Below are 17,913 nucleotides of genomic sequence, written 5' to 3'. Positions count from 1 at the left end.
CCTGGCAATTATGGCCATTCTTGCAAACAAAAGCATAATGTGGGGAAATGACACCCTATTTAACGAATGGTACTGGGATAACTGGCAAGCCACATGTAGGAGAATGAAACTGGGTCCTCATCCCTCACCTTATACAAAAATCAATTCGAGATGGATCAAGGACTAAAATCTAAGACTTGAAACTATAAAAATTCTAGAAGATAACATTGGAAAAACCCTTCTAGACTTTGGCTTAGGCAAGGATTTCATGACCAAGAACCCAAAAGCAAATGCAATTAAAACAAAGATAAATAGCTGGAACTTAATTAAACTAAAGAGCTTTTGCGCAGCAAAAGGAACAGTCAGTAGAGTAAACAGACAACCCACAGAGTGGGAGAAAATCTTCACGATCTATACATCTGACAAAGAACTAATATCCGGAATCTACAATGAACTCCAACAAATTAGCAAGGAAAAAACAAACAACCTCATCAAAAAGTGGGCTAAGGACGTGAACAGACAATTCTCAAAAGAAAATATACAAATGGATAACAAACATATGAAAAAATGCTCAGCATCACTAATGATCAGGGAAATGCACATCAAAACCACAATGTGATATCACCTTACTGCTGCAAGAATTTTTTTATTTTTTGTAGAGACGGGGTCTCACTGTGTTGCCAGGGCTGGTCTTGAACTCCTGGGCTCAAACAATCCTCCCACCTCGGCCTCCCAAAGTATGAAACCCACATCCCTACAAAAAATAAAAAAGATTAGTCACATATGATGGTGTGCACCTGTAGTCACAGCTACTTGAGAAACTGAGGTGGAAGGATCGCTTGAGCCCAAGTTCAAGGTTACAATGAGCTATGATTGCACCACTGCCCTCTACCCTAGGTGTCAGAGTGAGACCATCTCAAATAAATAAATAAATAAGGGCCAGGCATCGTGGTTTATATCTGTAATCTCAGCACTTTGGGATGCCAAGGCGAGCGGATCACTTGAGGTCAGGAGTTCGAGACCAGCCTGGCTAACATGGCGAAACCCTGTCTCTATTAAAAATACAAAAATTAGCCGGGCACGGTGGTGCATGCCTGTAGTCCCAGCTACTCAGGAGGCTGAGGCACGAGAATCGCTTGAACCTGGGAGGTGGGGGTTGCAGTGAGCCGAGAATGGACCACTGCACTCCAGCCTGGGCGACAGAGTGAGACTCTGTCTCAATAAATAAATAAATAAATAAATAAATAAATAAATAAATTCAATGGTATACTGGAGCAGGCTCATAGGTAAGCTGATTGTTAGCATCTCTTGACAACTCTGAATAGTGATATCATATTGGTAACCTGAAATCGGCCATGATGGGAGTATTAACACCATAGAATTTGGCACATGTTACAAATTGGGTCCCCCTCAGTTTTTTTTTTTTTTTTGTCGTTGTTTTTTGTTTTGGAGAGTCTGTTAAAAATTTACTTGCACATAATATCAGGTTGTACCACTATTAGTGATGCCAAATTTGATTATCTGCTGAAGGTGGTGACTGCCACTGGAGATCTCTCCAGTATAAAGGTATGGTTTCCCCTCTGTGGGTGATAATTTGAAATCTTAAGACTATCCCATTTCCCAACAAGCTTTCACTTACTAGTCTTAATATCCATTGATGATCTTTGCCAGGATCAATTATTACAAGGAGGATTACAAAATCATAAATTTCTAATTCTATGATTCATTTTATATAAGCTGGTATTTTCCTGGAAAAGAGCATCCTTTTTTCTCTTCCATCCCTCCTTCTCTTCCTTCCTCAATTTATTTTTCTTCTCTTTCTCCCTCCTTCTGTCTCTTTCTTCCTTCATTTTTCTCTTATAACCTTGAGCATCACTATGGGATCACGATTTTTTTTTTTTTTTTTTGAGATGGAGTCTCACTCTGTCACCAAGGATGGAGTGCAGTGGCATGATCTCGGCTCACTGCAACCCCTGCCTCCCCAGTTCAAGTGATTTTCCTGCCTCAGCCTCCCTAGTAGCTGGGACTACAGGCACCCGCCACTACGCCTGGCTAATTTTTTGTGTACTTTTAGTAGAGACGGGGTTTCACTATGTTGGCCAGGCTGGTCTCAAATCCTGACCTTGTGATCCACCTGCTTCGGCCTCCCAAAGTTCTGGGATTACAGGCGTAAGCCACCACACCCCGCTGGGATAATGAATTTTAAGTTGATATTTCTGTCATTATTTTTTAAAAGATATATTTAAGGGGTACAAGTGCAGATGTCTTACATGCATGTATGACACAATGGTGAAGTCTGGGCTTTTACTGTAGTAAACATTGTACTCAATAGGTAATTTTTCAACCCTCTGCCATTATTTTTTGGATGCTCAAATTATCTACAATTTGGAGAGTAGGGGTCCCTTCAAGCCAGCTGCTTTTTGAGAAGTCACCATTACTCTTTGAGCACTTCTTTGTTTTCTAACGCAAGTTGTTTGAGACTCATTGTTCACTTTCCCTACTGAGCTGGAATCAACTAGTTCTCCAAGAGGCTCTGATTCCTTTAAATGGGGACTAGTATTTAGAAACCCAGATGTTTGTACATCACTATTGGGTTATAGGCCCTTTCAGTGAACAGAGCTTGTAAATAAAATTTGTTTTAAAAAAGTATGAGTTGTACAGCAATTTTAAAACATGTCTCTAAGCTCTCATATATATGTGAGACATACCCACGTATACATATATATACACACACATATACACATTCTTTGACAAGATAACTCAATGACTCAACATCATAAATATTCCACTTACTCCAAGTTAATAAATAAATTTAACATAATCTCAATAAAAATACCAGGAACACAAATAAGTATTTGCCAATAATTAGCTGACCATGAAGCTAACTAAGCAGAGACTTTTAGTGGCCACATAGGTCAAAGAGTACAGATGTTACAGAACTAGTTCAGAAAAGACACTAAATAAATGTTCTCAGCAAAAACAAAAAACAAAAGCAGCCACAAAACCAGGGGAGGAGAAGAATTTGATTTCAGAGTTGCTACATTATATTATATAAAATGTTGAGTTTTTAACAAAAGATTATTAGAAATGTAAAGAAATAAGTATGGTCCATACATGAGAATAAAAGCAGTTTCCATAGAAACTGCCTTGAGAATGCCCAGACATTGAGCTTACAAGACAAATACTTCTTTTTTTTTTTCCTTTTTTGAGATGGAGTCTTACTTCATTGCCCAGGCTGGAATGCAGTGATGCAATCATAGCTCACTGCATCCTCTGCCTCCTGGACTCAAGCAATCCTCCCACCTCAGCCTCCCAAGTAGCTGAGACTACAAGCATGCACCACCATGCATGGCTAATTTTTGTATTTTTGCAGAGGTGGGGTTTTGCCATGTCACTCAGGCTGGTCTCGAATTCCTGGACTCAAAGGATCCGTCCACCTCAGGCTCCCAGAGTGCTGGAATTACAGGTATGAGCCACCATGCCTGGGCCAGACAAAGACTTCTTTTTTTTTTTTTTTTTGAAACAGAGTCTCACTCTGTTGCCAGGCTGGAGTGCAGTGGCACGATCTCAGCTCACTGCAACCTCCACCTCCCAGGTTCAAGCGATTCTCCTGCCTCAGCCTCCCTAGTAGCTGGGACTACAGGCGTGTGCCACCACGCCCGGCTAATTTTTGTATTTTTAGTAGAGACAGGGTTTCATCAGATTGGCCAGGATGGTCTTGAACTCCTGACCTCGTGATCCACCCACCTCAGCCTCCCAAAGTGCTGGGATTACAAACATGAGCCACTGTGCCCGGACAGACTTCTAATTAACTTTAATGTCCAAAGAACTAAAGGTATTCATGTTTGAATAACTAAAGGAAAATACAAAAGTGCTATCACATTACACAGAGAATACCAATAAAGAGATAGAAGTTATAACAAAAAAGAACCAAAAAGAAATTCTGAAGTTGAAAAGTACAATAATTGAAATGAAAAATTAACTAGAGGAATTCAACAGCAGATTTGAACAGGCTGAAGAAAGAATTGGAGAACTTGAAGCTAGGTCAACTGAGATTATCCAGTCTGATGAATAAAAAGAAAAAAGAATGAAAAAAAAGAACAAACATCAGAGACCTGTGGGACACCATCATACGTACCAGTATATGCAAAAATGGAGTGCTAGAAGGAGAGGAGATAGAAGAATAGAGGAAGAAAGAATATTTGAAGAAATAATGGCCAAAACTTACCAAATTGATGAAAAACATTAAACATTCAAGAAGCTCAAACAACATCAATCCATCAACATCAAGCAGAATAAATTCAAAAAGATCTACATCTAGACACATCATAATCAATCTGTCCAGAGTCAAAGACAGAATCATAAAAACAGAAAGGGAAGGGATTCACCCCTCATAAGGGATCTTCCATGGGATTAATAGCTGATCTTTCATCAGAAACCATGAGGACCAGAAGGCAGTGAGATGACACATTCAAAGTAAAAGAAAAAGGGCCAGGTGCAGTGGCTCGCGCCTGTAATCCTAGCACTTTGGGGGGCCGAGGCAGGTGGATTGTCTGAGCTCAGGAGTTTGAGACCAGCCTGGGCAGCATGGTGAAACCCCGTCTCTACTAAAAATCCAAAAAATTAGCCAGGCGTGGTGGTGTGGGCCTGTAGTCTCAGCTACTCAGGAGGCTGAGGCACAAGAATTGCTTGAATCCAGGAGGCAGAGGTTGCAATGAGCCGAGATCATTCCAGCCTGGGTGACACAGCGATACTCTGTCTCAAAAAAATAAATAAAAATAAAATAAAATAAAATAAAATAAAAAGACTGCCAGCCAACAATTCTATATTGGGTAGAATAATCCTTCAAAAATGGAGAAATTAAGACATTCTAAGATCCAACAAAAATGGAGAGAATTTATTGCTAGCAGACCTGTCTTACAAGAAATACTAAAGGGAGTCCTTCGGGCTGCAATGAAAGGTCACTAGACAATAGCTTGAATCACCATGAAGAAATAATCTGGAAAAGATAATTACATAGGTAAATATAAAGGACAGTATAAATGTATTTTCGGTTGTAATTATTCTTTTTTTCTATCTGATTTAAAAGAAAATATATGGCCGGGTGCGGTGGTCCACGCCTATAATCTCAGCAGTTAGGGAGGCTGAGGCGGGTGGATCACCTGAGGTCAGAAGTTTGAGACCAGCCTGACCAATATGGTAAAACCCTGTCTCTACTAAAAATACAAAAATTAGCCAGTCATGGTGGCATGCATCTGCAGTCCCAGCTACTTGGGAGGCTGAGACAGGAGAATTGCTTGAACCCAGGAGGCGGAGGTTGCAGTGAGCCAAGATCACGCCACTGCACTCTAACCTGGGCAACAGAGTGAGACTCAGTCTCAAAGAAAAAAGAAAAAAATATTTATAAAGTAATAATTATAGGCTGCGTGGTGGCTCAAGCCTGTAATCTCAGCACTTTGGGAGGTCGAGGTGGGCGGATCGCTTGAGCCCAGGAGTTCAAGACCAGCCTGGGCAACACAGCGAGACCTCATCTTTACAAAAAAAAAAAAAAAAAAAATTACAAAAATTAGCTAGGCACAGTGGCGTGTGTGTACCTGTAGTCCCAGCTACTAGGGAGGCTGGGGTGGGAGGATCCTTTGAGCTGGGGAGGTGGAAGTTGCGGTGAACCATGAATCAGCCAGGAAAACAGAGGAAGACCCTATCTCCAAAAAAAAAGGCCAGGTACAGTGGCTCATGCCTGTAATCCCAACACTTTGGAAGGCCGAGGTGGGTGGATCATTTGAGGTCAGGAGTTCAAGACCAGCCTGGCCAACATGGTGAAACCCTGTCTCTACTAAAAATACAAAAATTAGCTGGATGTGGTGGCACACACCTGTAATCCCAGCTACTCAGGAGGCTGAAGCAGGAGAATCACTTGAGTCTGGGAGGCAGAGAATGCAGTGAACTATGATCACATCACTGCACTCCAGCCTGGGCAACGAAGTGAGAATCTGTCTCAAAAAAAAAAAAAAGAAAACAATATATATATTTACTGGTTTGATGGGCATAGTATATAAAAATGTAATTTATATGACAAAAACAGCACAAACAAGGGACAGGAAATGGGTCTATATCGGAGCAAAGGTTTTACACACTACTGAAATTAAGTTGGTATGATGCCAAACTAGGTTACTAAAGATTAAGATGTTAATTGTAATCCTTAGGGCAATAATTAATAAAATTACTCAAAACAACACAGCTCCCTAAGCCAACACTAAACAAGAAGGCCATGCAGTTCATCATGAAGCCCAGTGATGAAAAGCTGAGTAAGTTTGAGGCCAGCATTGCTCAGGCTTTTCTTATTTATTTATTTTGTAAGGAAAGAACTTTGGAGTACTTCCTTTCTTTCCTTTAAACGAAAATTTTGGCTGAGCATGGTGGCTCACGTCTGTAATCCCAGAACTTTGGGAGGCCAAGGTGGGAGGATTGCTTGAGGCCAGGAGCTCAAAACCAGCCTGGGCAAAAAATAAAAATTAGTCAGGCATGGTGCCTCATGCCTATAGTCCTAGCTACTCAGGAGGCTGAGGTGGGAGGATCACTTGAGCCGAAGAGTTCAAGGCTGCAGTGAGCTATGACTGCACCACTGCACTACAGTCTGGGTGATAGAGTGAAAACCTATCTCAAAAAAAAATTAAATAAAATAATAAAAATTTTACATTAAAATTTTTTTGAGAGGGGTCTTGCTATATTGCCCAGGCTAGGAGCAAACTCCCGGGCTCAAGCAAGCTCCCACCTCACCTTCCAACTAGCTGGGACTACAGGTGTCCGACACCATACCTGGCTTCTCAGGCTCTTCTTTAACCTGGAAATAAACTGGGACCTTAAGGCTCAGCTAAGGGAGTTGAATAGAACAGCAGCCAAAGAAATTGAAGTTGGTGGTAGTCACGAACTATCATAATGTTTGTCCCCATATCTCAACTGAAATCTTTACAGAAAATCTAAGTTCTAGCTAGCATGTGAATGGGAGAAAAAGTTCAATGAGAAGCACATTAGCTTTATTTGTTAGATGAGAATTCTGCCTAAGCCAATTCAAAAAAGCCATACAAAAAAAAAGCAAAAATGTTCCAGGAGGTGCATTCTAATAGCTGTACACAATGAACCATTGATCTTGGTCAAGGTCAAGATCTCTTGGTCAAGGTCAAGATCACTTGGTCTTCCCATGTGAAACTATGGGCAACAGAATATGAGCAGCGGGCTCATAAAGGTTCATCTGGACAAAGCATAGCAGGACAATGTGGAACACAAGGCTGAAACATTTTTGGTATTTATAAGGAAAGCTCACAGGCAAGGATGCTAATTTTAAATTCCTAGAGTTTCAGTTGTAAACAAAAGTGGCTAAGTAAAATATCATTCACATATACACAAAAATATAGTAAAAGAAAAAATAAAGCAGTTAAAATAGTACACTAGAAAATGTCTAACACAGAAGAAGGAAGAGGCGGGGAATGGTGGCTCACACCTGTAATCCCAGCACTTTGGGAGGCCGAGATGGGTGGATTACCTGAGGTCAGGAGTTTGAGACCAGCCTGGCCAACATGGCAAAACCCCATCTCTACTAAAAATACAAAAATGAGCCAGGCATTGTGGCGCATGCCTGTAATCCCAGCTACTCGGGAGGCTGAGGCAGGACAATCGTTTGAACCTGGGAGGCGGAGGTTGCAGTGAACCAAGATCATGCCATTGCACTCCAGCCTGGGCGACAGAGCAAGACTCCATCTCAAAAAAAAAAAAAGGAAGAAGAAGGAGAAAGAAATGACTGGGCGCAGTGGCTCACACCTGTAATCCCAGCACTTTGGGAGGCCAAGGTGGGCGGGTCACTTGAGGTCAGGAATTCAGGAATTTGAGACCAGCCTGACCAATATGATGAAACCCTGTCTCTACCAAAAATACCAAAAAATTTCCCAAGCACGGTGGCGTGCACCTGTAGTCCCAACTACTTAGGAGGAGATTCTGAGGAGAATCACTTGAACCCAGGAGGCAGAGGTTGCAGGGAGCAGAGATGGCACCACTGCACTCCAGCCTAAGCGACCGAGCGAGACCATCTCAAATAAATAAATAAATAAACAAATAACAACAACAAAAACACCCAGAACTTTGGGAGGCCAAGGCAGGTAAATCAGTCAAAGTCAGGAGTTTGAGACCAGCCTGACCAATATGATGAAACTTCATCTCTACTAAAAATACAAAAATTAGCTGGGCATGGTGGCATGTGCTCTTGGATTCCCAGCTACTCAGGAGGGTGAGACAGGAGAATTGCTTGAACCTGGGAGGTATAAGTTGCAGTGAGTCGAGATAGTGCCACCATACTCCAACCTGGGCAACAGAGCAAGACTGTGCTTCCAAAAAAAAAAAAAAAAAAAGAAAAGAAAAAGAAGGAAGAAATGGAAGAAGAGGAACAGAAAAGACATATGACATATAAAAAACAAATAGCAAAATGGCAGACATAATGCCTACCTTATCAGTAATTACATTAAGTGTAAATAAATTTTATGTTCCATGAAAAGTCTGATTAGCATAATGAAAATTTTAAATGGCCCAGCTATATGTTGTCTGCAAGAGACACTCATGGGTCACAAGTATAAGGATGGAAAAAAAAAAAGATGTATCATGCAAACAGTAGCCAAAAGAGAGCTGAAGTAGTTACACTAACATCAGACAAAATAGACTTTAATACAAAAATTGTTACTAAAGAAAAGGTCATTTTATAATGATAAAATAATAATTTATAATAAAGAGGTTGTCCTCAGTTCCTGGGAGGTAACCCCTAAACCTTTGGAATTTCTTGAGTAATAGGATTGTGTCTGTTATTTATGGTGGCCCCCTTGGATAACATTTGAGTTTATGCTAATGAGATGACTCAGGATGGAGTTGGATAAGGACAGAAAGACCAATCATGTGATTAGAAGGATGAGGTTTTGGGTCAAGTGATAGCAGCCCCACCTCCAGGGAAAAGAGGAGGGCTGGTGATGGAGTTTAATCACGTGGCCAATTATTCAATTAATCATGTTTACATAATTAATCATGTTTACATAATAATATCCCAATAAAACGCTGGAGCTGGGCATGGTGGTTCACACCTACAATCCCAGCACATTGGGAGGCCGAGACAGGAAGACTGCCTGAGCCCAGGAGTTCAAGACCAGCCTGGGCAACCCAGTGAGACCCTGACTCTACAGAAAAATTTTAAAATTAACTGAGTGTAATGGCACAGACCTGTGGTCCCAGCTCCTCTAGAGGCTGAGGTGGGAGGATCACTTAAGCCCAGGAAGTGAGGCTGCAGCAAGCCATAATCACGCCATTGCACTCAGCCTGGGCAACAGAGTGAGACCCTGTCTCAAAAAACAAAAAACATTGGACACCAAAACTCAGTGGGATTTCCTGTTTGGTAAACACATTGATGTGTTCCACCTGTTATGTTTTCACCAGATCCTAATCCCATGGAGAGGGCATGGACGCTGCGTGTCTGGGACTCTCTGAAGATTTTTCTCAAAAGGATACAAAATTATTTGTATCCTTTATAACAAAACTGTGAGTCATTCTGACAAATTACCAAACTTGTTGGTCATAAGAGTGGGTAGCCTGTGAGTCCCCCCATTTGCAACTATCATCTGAAGTGAGGGCAGTCTTGTTGGGAACTGTGCCTTTAAAACCGTGGAGTCTGAGCTAACTGCATATTGGTGTCAGAATTGCATTGTGGTATTGCCAAAGGTCAATCTATTAAAAAGATGTAACAATTGTAAATGCGTATGTACCTAATAACAGAGCCTCAAAATACATGAAGCAAAACCTGACAGAATTGAGGAAGAAATAGACAATTCAATAATAGTTAGAGCTTGTAGATAGTTGAACAGGTGGAGATTCCCAGAGGATGGCATGCTCAGTGAGGGCATGGAAGCTCCACGCCCCATCCCTATATCTCACCCTATGTATCTCTTTATCTGTATCCTTTACAATATCCTTTATAATAAACTGGTAAACATAAGTAAATATTTCCCTGAGTTCTATGAGTCACTCTGCTTCCATAATTGGTTCCTTCCGGTGGGTTCCTGACCAATTACGGAACTGGTCAGAAACGGAGTTTGTTCCTTCAGATGTGTCCAGAGTTTCTTCCTTCTGGTGGGTTCCTGGTCTCGCTGACTTTAGGAGTGAAGCTGTAGACCTTCGCCTTGAGTGTTACAGCTCTTAAAGGTGGCACGTCTGGACTTGGTCATTCCTCCCAGTGGGTTCATCATCTCGCTGGCTTCAGGAGTAAAGCTGCAGACCTTCACAGTTAGTGTTACAGCTCTTAAAGGTGGCACATCAGAAGTTCTTCATTCCTCCTGGTGGGTTCGTGGTCTCACTGGCTCCAGGAGTGAAGCTGCAGACCTTCGTGGTGAGTGTTACAGCTCATGAAGGTAGTGTGGACCCAAAGAGTAAGAAGCAACAAGATTTACTGTGAAGACCAAATGAACAAATATTCCACAACACAGAAAAGCAACCGAGCAGGTTGCCACTGTCGGCTCAGTGGCCAGCTTTTATTCCCTTATTTGGCCCCGCCCACATCCTGCTGATTGGTCCATTTTACAGAGCGCTGATTGGTCCATTTTACAGAGTGCTGATTGGTCCATTTTACAGAGCACTGATTGGTCCATTTTTACAGTGTGCTGACTGGTGCATTTACAAACCTTTAGCTAGACACAAAGCGCTGATTGGTGTGTTTTTACAGAGTGCTGATTGATGTGTTTACAATCCTTTGGCTAGACAGTAAAGTTCTCCAAGTCCCCACCAGACCCAGAAGCCCAGCTGGCTTCACCTCTCAACTTCAGCAAATTAATTGAACCCAAAGAGGTCAGGGGAACCCCAACTAGAGGCCAGTTGGTCAGAAGTTCTGGAGGCCTGGATTTGCAACTTGTGTCTTAGGTGTGGGCAGTCTTGGTGACTGAGCCCTCAACCTGTGAGATCTGACAGTAACTCCAGGTAGATAGTGTCAGAATTGAATTGGAGAACACCCAGCTGGTGTCTGCTGCTTGATGTGTGGGGAAAAAACCCATACGTTTGGTTACAGAAGTCTTCTTTTTTCTTCTTCCCTCTCTCATATTTTTCATGAAACAGAAATCTTCTGTGTTAACGATTGTTGTGGTGGTGTGAGGGCAGAGGAAAAACACAGTTTGAGAGTTTTTCCTGAACAATTGGTGTGATTGAGGTGGGATTTGATAGAATGGCACTGTGGCACAGAAACGGTGGTTTGGGATGAGAAAGGATGAAAGGGTGGGGGATGAGGAACCTTTAATTCCTGGGTGGCTACCTTGTCATGCATGGTATGAAACTGCAGCTGTGCTGTGTTCAGTTACTAAGGGTAAAAGTTAACCAGTGCAATTTAGAGATGGTGGTAGACTCAACAGGGTGGTAAACCCTGTTGTTTTTTCTTTCCTTTTCCTTTCTTTTTTTTTTTTTTTTTTTTGAGACAGAGTCTCACTCTGTCACCCAGGCTGGAGTGCAGTGGCGCAATCTTGGCTCACTGGAGCTTCCACTTACCTGGCTCAAGCAATCCTCCCACCTCAGCCTCCCCAGTAGCTGGGACTACAGGAGCACGTTACCATGCTTGGCTAATTTTTAATTTTTTTTTTTGAGACACAGTCTTGCTTTGTTGCCCAAACTGGAGTGCAGTGGTGTGATCTCAGTTCACTGCAACCTCCATCTCCTGGGTTCAAGCAATTCTCATACCTCAGCCCCCTGAGTAGCTGGACTCACAGGCATATGCCACCACATCTGACTAATTTTTGTATTTTTAGTAGAGATGGGGTTTCACCGTGTTGGCCAGGCTGGTCTTGAACTTCTGACCTCAAGTGATCCTCCCACGTCAGCCTCCCAAAGTGCTGGGATTAGAGGCATGAGCCACCGCACCCGGCCTTAAATTTTTTGTACAGACAAGGTCTCACTATATTGTCCAGGCTGGTTGAGACCCTGCTTTATTTTTTAAAAATTTTTGTCTATTTATTTATTTATTTATTTATTTTGAGACCAGGTTACAAGACTGGCTAATTTTTGTATTTTTGGTAGAGATGGGGTTTTGCCATGTTGCCCAGGCTGGTCTCCAACTCCTGGGCTCAAGTGATCCACCTGCCTTGGCCTTCCAAAGTGCTGGGATTACAGGCATGAGCCACTGCATCCAGCTGGGACCCATATTTCTTTAAAAAAAAAAAAAAGGCTGGGGTTGGGGGGAGGATTTAAATTTAAAAATATGTTCTCTAATCACAGTGGAGTGAAATTAGAAATCAGTAACAGGAAATCTGGAATATTCACAAATGTGTGGAAATTAAAAACACTCCTAAATAACCAATGAGTTACCAGCCACAGTGGCCAGGCTGGTCTTGAACTCCTGACCTTAGATGATCCACCCAATTCGGCCTCCCAAAGTGCTGGGATTACAGGCGTGAGCCACAGCACCTGGCCTAAAAATAAAACTAAAAGCCAGGTGCAGTGGCTCACTCCTGTAATCCCAGCACTTTGGGAGGCTGAGGTGGGTGAATCATGAGATCAGGAGCTTGAGACCATCCTGGCTAACAAGGTGAAACCCTGTCTCTACTAAAAATACAAAAAAAAATAGCCAGGCTTGGTAGTGGGCGCCTGTAGTCCCAGCTACTCGGGAGGCTGAGGAGGGAGAATGGTGTGAACTCAGGAGGCAGAGCTTGCAGTGAGCCGAGATCGTACCACTGCACTCCAGCCTCGGCGACAGAGCAAGACTCCATCTCAAAAAAAATAAATAAATAAAATAAAATAAAGAAAAAATTCCAATTATGATAGCATCAAAAAAGCAAAATATTTAGGAATAAATCTAATGAGTATAAAACTTGTATACTTTAAACAGGAAACATTGTTGAAAGAAATTAAAGATACCAATAAACAGAAAGATATCCATGTTCATAAATCAAAAGGCAATATTATCAAAATGGCAATACTCCTCAAACTGATCTACAGATTCAATGCAATCCCTATCAAAATCTCTGCTGGCTTTGACAAGCTGACCCTAAAAATTTATGTGGAAATGCAAGGGACTCAGAATAGCCAAAATAATATTGAAAAAGAACAAAGTTGCAAAATTCATACTTCCCAACCTCAAAACTTACTACAAAACTACAGTGATCAAGACAGTGTGGTACTGACATAAAGATGTATAGATTAATAGAATAGATTTTAGAGTCCAAAAATAAACTCTCATGTTTATGGTTAACAGATTTGCAACAATAATGCCAAGACAACTCAAGGTATAAGAAATAATCTTTTAAACAAATGGTGCTGTGTCAAGTGGATACCAACATGTAAAAAAAATGAAGTGAGGCTGGGCACAGTGGCTCATGCCTGTAATCCCAGCACTTTGGGAGGCCAAGGCGGGCAGATCATTTGAGATCAGGAGTTTGAGACCAGCCTGGCCAATATGGTGAAACCCTGTCTCTACTAAAAATACAAAAATTAGCCAGGCATGGTGGCGGGCACCTGTAATTCCAGCTACTGGGGAGGCTGAGCCATGAGAATAACTTGAACCCAGGAGGCAGAGATTGCAGTGAGCCAAGATCACACCACTGCACTCCAGCCTGGGCAATAGAGTGAGACTCAGTCTCAAAAAAAAAAAAAAAAAAAAAAAAGAAAAGAAAAAAACAAAACAAAACCAAAACACAATAATGAAGTTAGAACCCTACCTCACACCATAAAAATGAACTCAAAGTGGATCAGAGAGCTAAATGTAAGAGTTAAAACTATAAAACTCATAGAATAAATCAAAGGCATAAATCTTCATGCCCTTGGATTAGGCAATGGTTTCTTAGATTAGATATGACACCAAAAGTACAAACAACAACCATAGTAACAAAATTGATAAATTGGAATTCATCAAAGTTAAAAACTTTTGTGCTTCAAAAGATGTCATTAGAAAAGTGAGGCCAAGCATGGTGGCTTATGCCTGTAATCCCAGCACTTTGGGAGGCCAAGGCTGGAGTATCATTTGAGGCCAGGAGTTTGAGACCAGCCTGGGCAATATAGTGAGACCTCATCTCTACAGAAAAAAAAAAAATTAGCTGGATATGGTGGCATGTGACTGTAGTCCCAGCCACTTAGGAGGCTGAGGTGAGAGGATAGTTAGCTTGAGCCCAGGAGTTGGAGGTTACAGTGACCTATGATCATGTCACTGCACTGCAGCTTGAGTGAAAAGTGAGACCCTGTGTCTTAAAAAAAAAAAAGTAGAAGATAACCCATGTGATGAGAGAACATTTTTGCAAATCATATATCTGAAAAGAGACTTGTATGCAGAATATATGAAATGAAGAACTCTTGCAACTCAATAAAAAGACATATAGTTCAATTAAAAATTGGCAAAGGATCTGAATATACATTTGTCAAAAGAAGATATACAAATGGCCAATAAGCACATAAAAAGATACACAACATAGGCCAGGCAGAGTGGCTCACGCCTGTAATCCCAGCACTTTGGGAGGCCGAGGCGGGTGGATCAGTTGAGGTCAGGAGTTTGAGACCAGCCTGGCCAACATGGTGAAACCCCGTTTCTACTAAAAGTACAAAAATTAGCTGGGCGTGGTGGTGCATACCTATAATCCTAGCTACTCAGGAGGATGAGGCAAGAGAATCATTTGAACCCGGGGGCTGGAGGTTGCAGTGAGCTGAGATTGCACCACTTCACTCCAGCCTGGGCGAAAAGAATGAAGCTGCATCTCAAAAAAAAAAAAAATGTGCAACATAATTAGACAGTGGAAAATACAAATCAAAACCACAATGAGATACCACTTTACACCCACTAGGAAGGCTATAATCAAAATGACAAATAATAGTAATTGTTGGCAAGGATATGGAGAACCTGGAAGCCTCACACACTGCTAGTGGAAATGTAAAATGGTGCAGCCACTTTGGAAACAGCTGGAAGTTCTTCAAAAGGCTAAGCATGGAATTAACATACAAACCACCAATTCCACTCTTAGCTATATACTCAAGAGAAATGAAGACATATACTCACAAAAAAACTTGTGAGTTCATGGCAGCATTATTCATAATAGCCAAAGGTGGAAACAACACATATATCCATCAACTGATGGCTGGGATAAACAAAATGTAGTATATCTACACAATGGAATATTACTTAGCCATAAAAAATGCACTACTGATACAGGCTACCATATGAATGAAACTTGAAAACATGCTAAATGAAAGAAGCTAGGCACAAAGGACACATAATTGTATTATTCCATTCATATGAAACGTCAGAATAGGCAAATCCATAGAGACAGAAAGTCTATCAGTGGGGTTGCCGGGGCTAGGAAATGGAGGAAATAAGGAGTGACTGCTAATGGGTATGGAGTTTCTTCCGGAGAAAATGAAAATGACCTGAAGTTAGATAGCACCGATGGTTGCACAACTTTGATTTGAACACTTTAAAAGGGTGATCTGCTGGGCGCGGTAGCTCACACCTCTAATCCCAGCACTTTGTGAGACTGAGGTGGGTGGATCCCTTGAGCCCAGGAGTTCGAGACCAGCCTGGGCAACATGGCAAAACCCCATCTCTACTAAAAATACAAAAAATTAGCCAGCATGGTGGCACACACCTATAATCCCAGCTAACTGGGGGGTTGAGTTGGGAAAATCACCTGACTGGGGAAAGTTGAGGTGGCAGATGGTGCCATGTGCTCCAGCCTGGATGACTGCAGTGAGATCCTGTCTCAAAAAAAAAAAAAAAAAAAAGGGTGAATATATGCTAGTGTATGTCAATAGGGTGATGGAGAATCATGTCTGTAACTCACTCTCAAATAATTCAGGGAAAAAAGTTCTTTTCTTGCAACTTGCCTGTAAATTTGAATTATTTCAAATGAAAAGAAAAATGCCATTGAATGACAATGATGTTATAGGGGTAACTTTTATTCTACTCCACTCAGAGTGCTTTAAAAAAATAGTAACTCCTTCATAAACTTCAAATAATATTTGATGTGAAGTCTGACTCAAAAAAATGGGTTCACAACCTGTAACATCCCATACTGTTGTTCTTCATAATAAAAGGCAGTATGGCATAAATAACATGTACTTTGGAGTCAGACAGAATGTGTTCCTTTCTAGCTTTATGACTGGGAAAATTAATCGACTTTTAGGAGGCTCGGTTTTCTCATCCAGAAAATGGGAATAACTAATTGTTCTGTATAGGTTAAGTAATGACTTCTATGCTCCCAAGCTTGGACCTGTACTCAACATTGTTTATTATATAATATGATGTTCTACTTTCTAGGATAGATAACTCATTTATTTTTCATACCCTGTTGCCTACTTAGTAGCTATATTATTGTTTATCACTATTCTTCATGATTGGTTTGGAGAAGAGGTAAATTTTATTATTTATTAATATTGTTAATAAAAGATTTGGTAGCGAAGGATATCAGCAAAATTTGGAAGTTATGTAGTCAGATCTCAAGTGTCTATTGCCATTATCACAAGCTGATTATGTACTTAAGTATAGTAAACAAGTGTAGCCAATTCTAATCAGTTTAATCACCTCTCCTCAGACACTATCAGAAAATGAGTAATGAGTAAAATAGTTCATTCAATGTTGATAAGTGGAGAAATGGGAACCCTTGTGCACTGTTGGTAAGAATGTAAAATGGTACAGCTGCTGTGGAAAACTGTATGGCAGTTCCTCAAAAAATCAAAAATAGAATTACCATATGATCTGGCAATTCTACTTCTGGATATATACCCCAAAGAATTCCAGACTCTATCTCTAAAGCACGGAAGATAAAAGTGCCAACTTAGTTGGAAACATACTCTGTACTTACCAGCCATTTGTTGTGCTGTGGCAGAGGACATGGCTGGGCACCAGCTGGCACCTTGTATACTGGAGTTACTGACATACTGGCAGGGTGGGCACAAATGAAGCGAACCTGCAAAACCTCTACAGCTGGACTAGGGTTCAGGACACCTGGATGATTTCCAATTCGGAATGTGAGAACCTTTAAGGAAGTCACAGAGGAAGAGATAATTGTGGGTAGATACTTGATGTCAGTCATGCCAATATAAATGTGTTAGAATTATTCAAATTCCAGTATAGAGAGTCCCTTTCACATTATAATCTGTCAAATCCCTTAAAGACATTATAGTTCTTAATTATCTATGCTAAAGGGCATTAATAATATCATGAAAATTTGAAAACAACTGGAACATTAAAAAAATCTAGGTCAGGCACAGTGGCTCATGCCTATAATCCCAGCACTTTGGGAGGATCACGAGCCTAGTTCAAGACCATCACATAGTAAGACCCCATCTCTACAAAAAATCTAAAAATTAGCCAGGCATGGTGGTGCACACCTGTAGTCTCAGTTACTTCGGAGACTGAAGCAGGAGGATCGCTTGAATCCAGGAGGTCAAGGCTACAGTGAGCCATGTTCATGCCATTGCACTTCAGCCTGGGCAACAGAGTGAGACCCTGTCTAAAAAAAAAAAAAATCTAACTTTGACTGGGTGTGGTGGTGTGTACCTGTAATCTCAGCTGCTTGGAAGTCTGAGGCAGGAGGATTGCTTGCGCCTAGGAGTTCAAGACCAGCTTGAGCAACATAGTGAGACACTGTCTCAGGAAAAAAAAAAAAAATCTAACTTTGACCAATTATTTCAGTCTTTTCCTCCACCAAATATTTTGTTACAAGTTGATAAGTGAAAAAACTAATTTGTGTTTCCACTCATCTCTAGTAGAAGTAGTAATGAATAACAGAATGTGGAAACAAAAAGAAGTTAGGAAACTTCAAATGAGGGTTAATCAGACCTGAAATTACTAAATAGCTCACTCAAAAAACTAGGAAATGAAGGAAACTATCTCAACATGATAAAAGCCTTACCACAGTTAACATCATACTCAATAGTAAAAGACTGGTTCAA

At 41.1% G+C, this 17,913-nt stretch overlaps 1 protein-coding gene across 7 annotated transcripts in view; it reads right to left on the bottom strand.

Moving 5' to 3' along the window:
* NUP210L (nucleoporin 210 like) overlaps window positions 1-17,913 on the bottom strand; it is a 161,092-nt gene that overhangs the window by 79,547 nt on the left and 63,632 nt on the right. For all 7 annotated transcript variants that reach the window (XR_010158103.1, XR_010158104.1, XM_001144608.6 and 4 more), the window contains exon 16: window positions 16,821-16,994. Coding sequence is in view for 5 of the 7 variants with exons in the window: in XM_001144608.6 (XP_001144608.4) it covers window positions 16,821-16,994 (174 nt within the window). In the remaining 2 variants the exon portion in view is untranslated. The remainder of the gene's footprint in view (window positions 1-16,820; window positions 16,995-17,913) is intronic.

This window comes from Pan troglodytes, chromosome 1 (genome assembly GCF_028858775.2).
Source record: "Pan troglodytes isolate AG18354 chromosome 1, NHGRI_mPanTro3-v2.0_pri, whole genome shotgun sequence".
Lineage (NCBI taxonomy): Eukaryota > Metazoa > Chordata > Mammalia > Primates > Hominidae > Pan > Pan troglodytes.
Note: the sequence above shows the minus strand (reverse complement) of the source record. Positions and strands in the feature narration are given on the sequence as shown.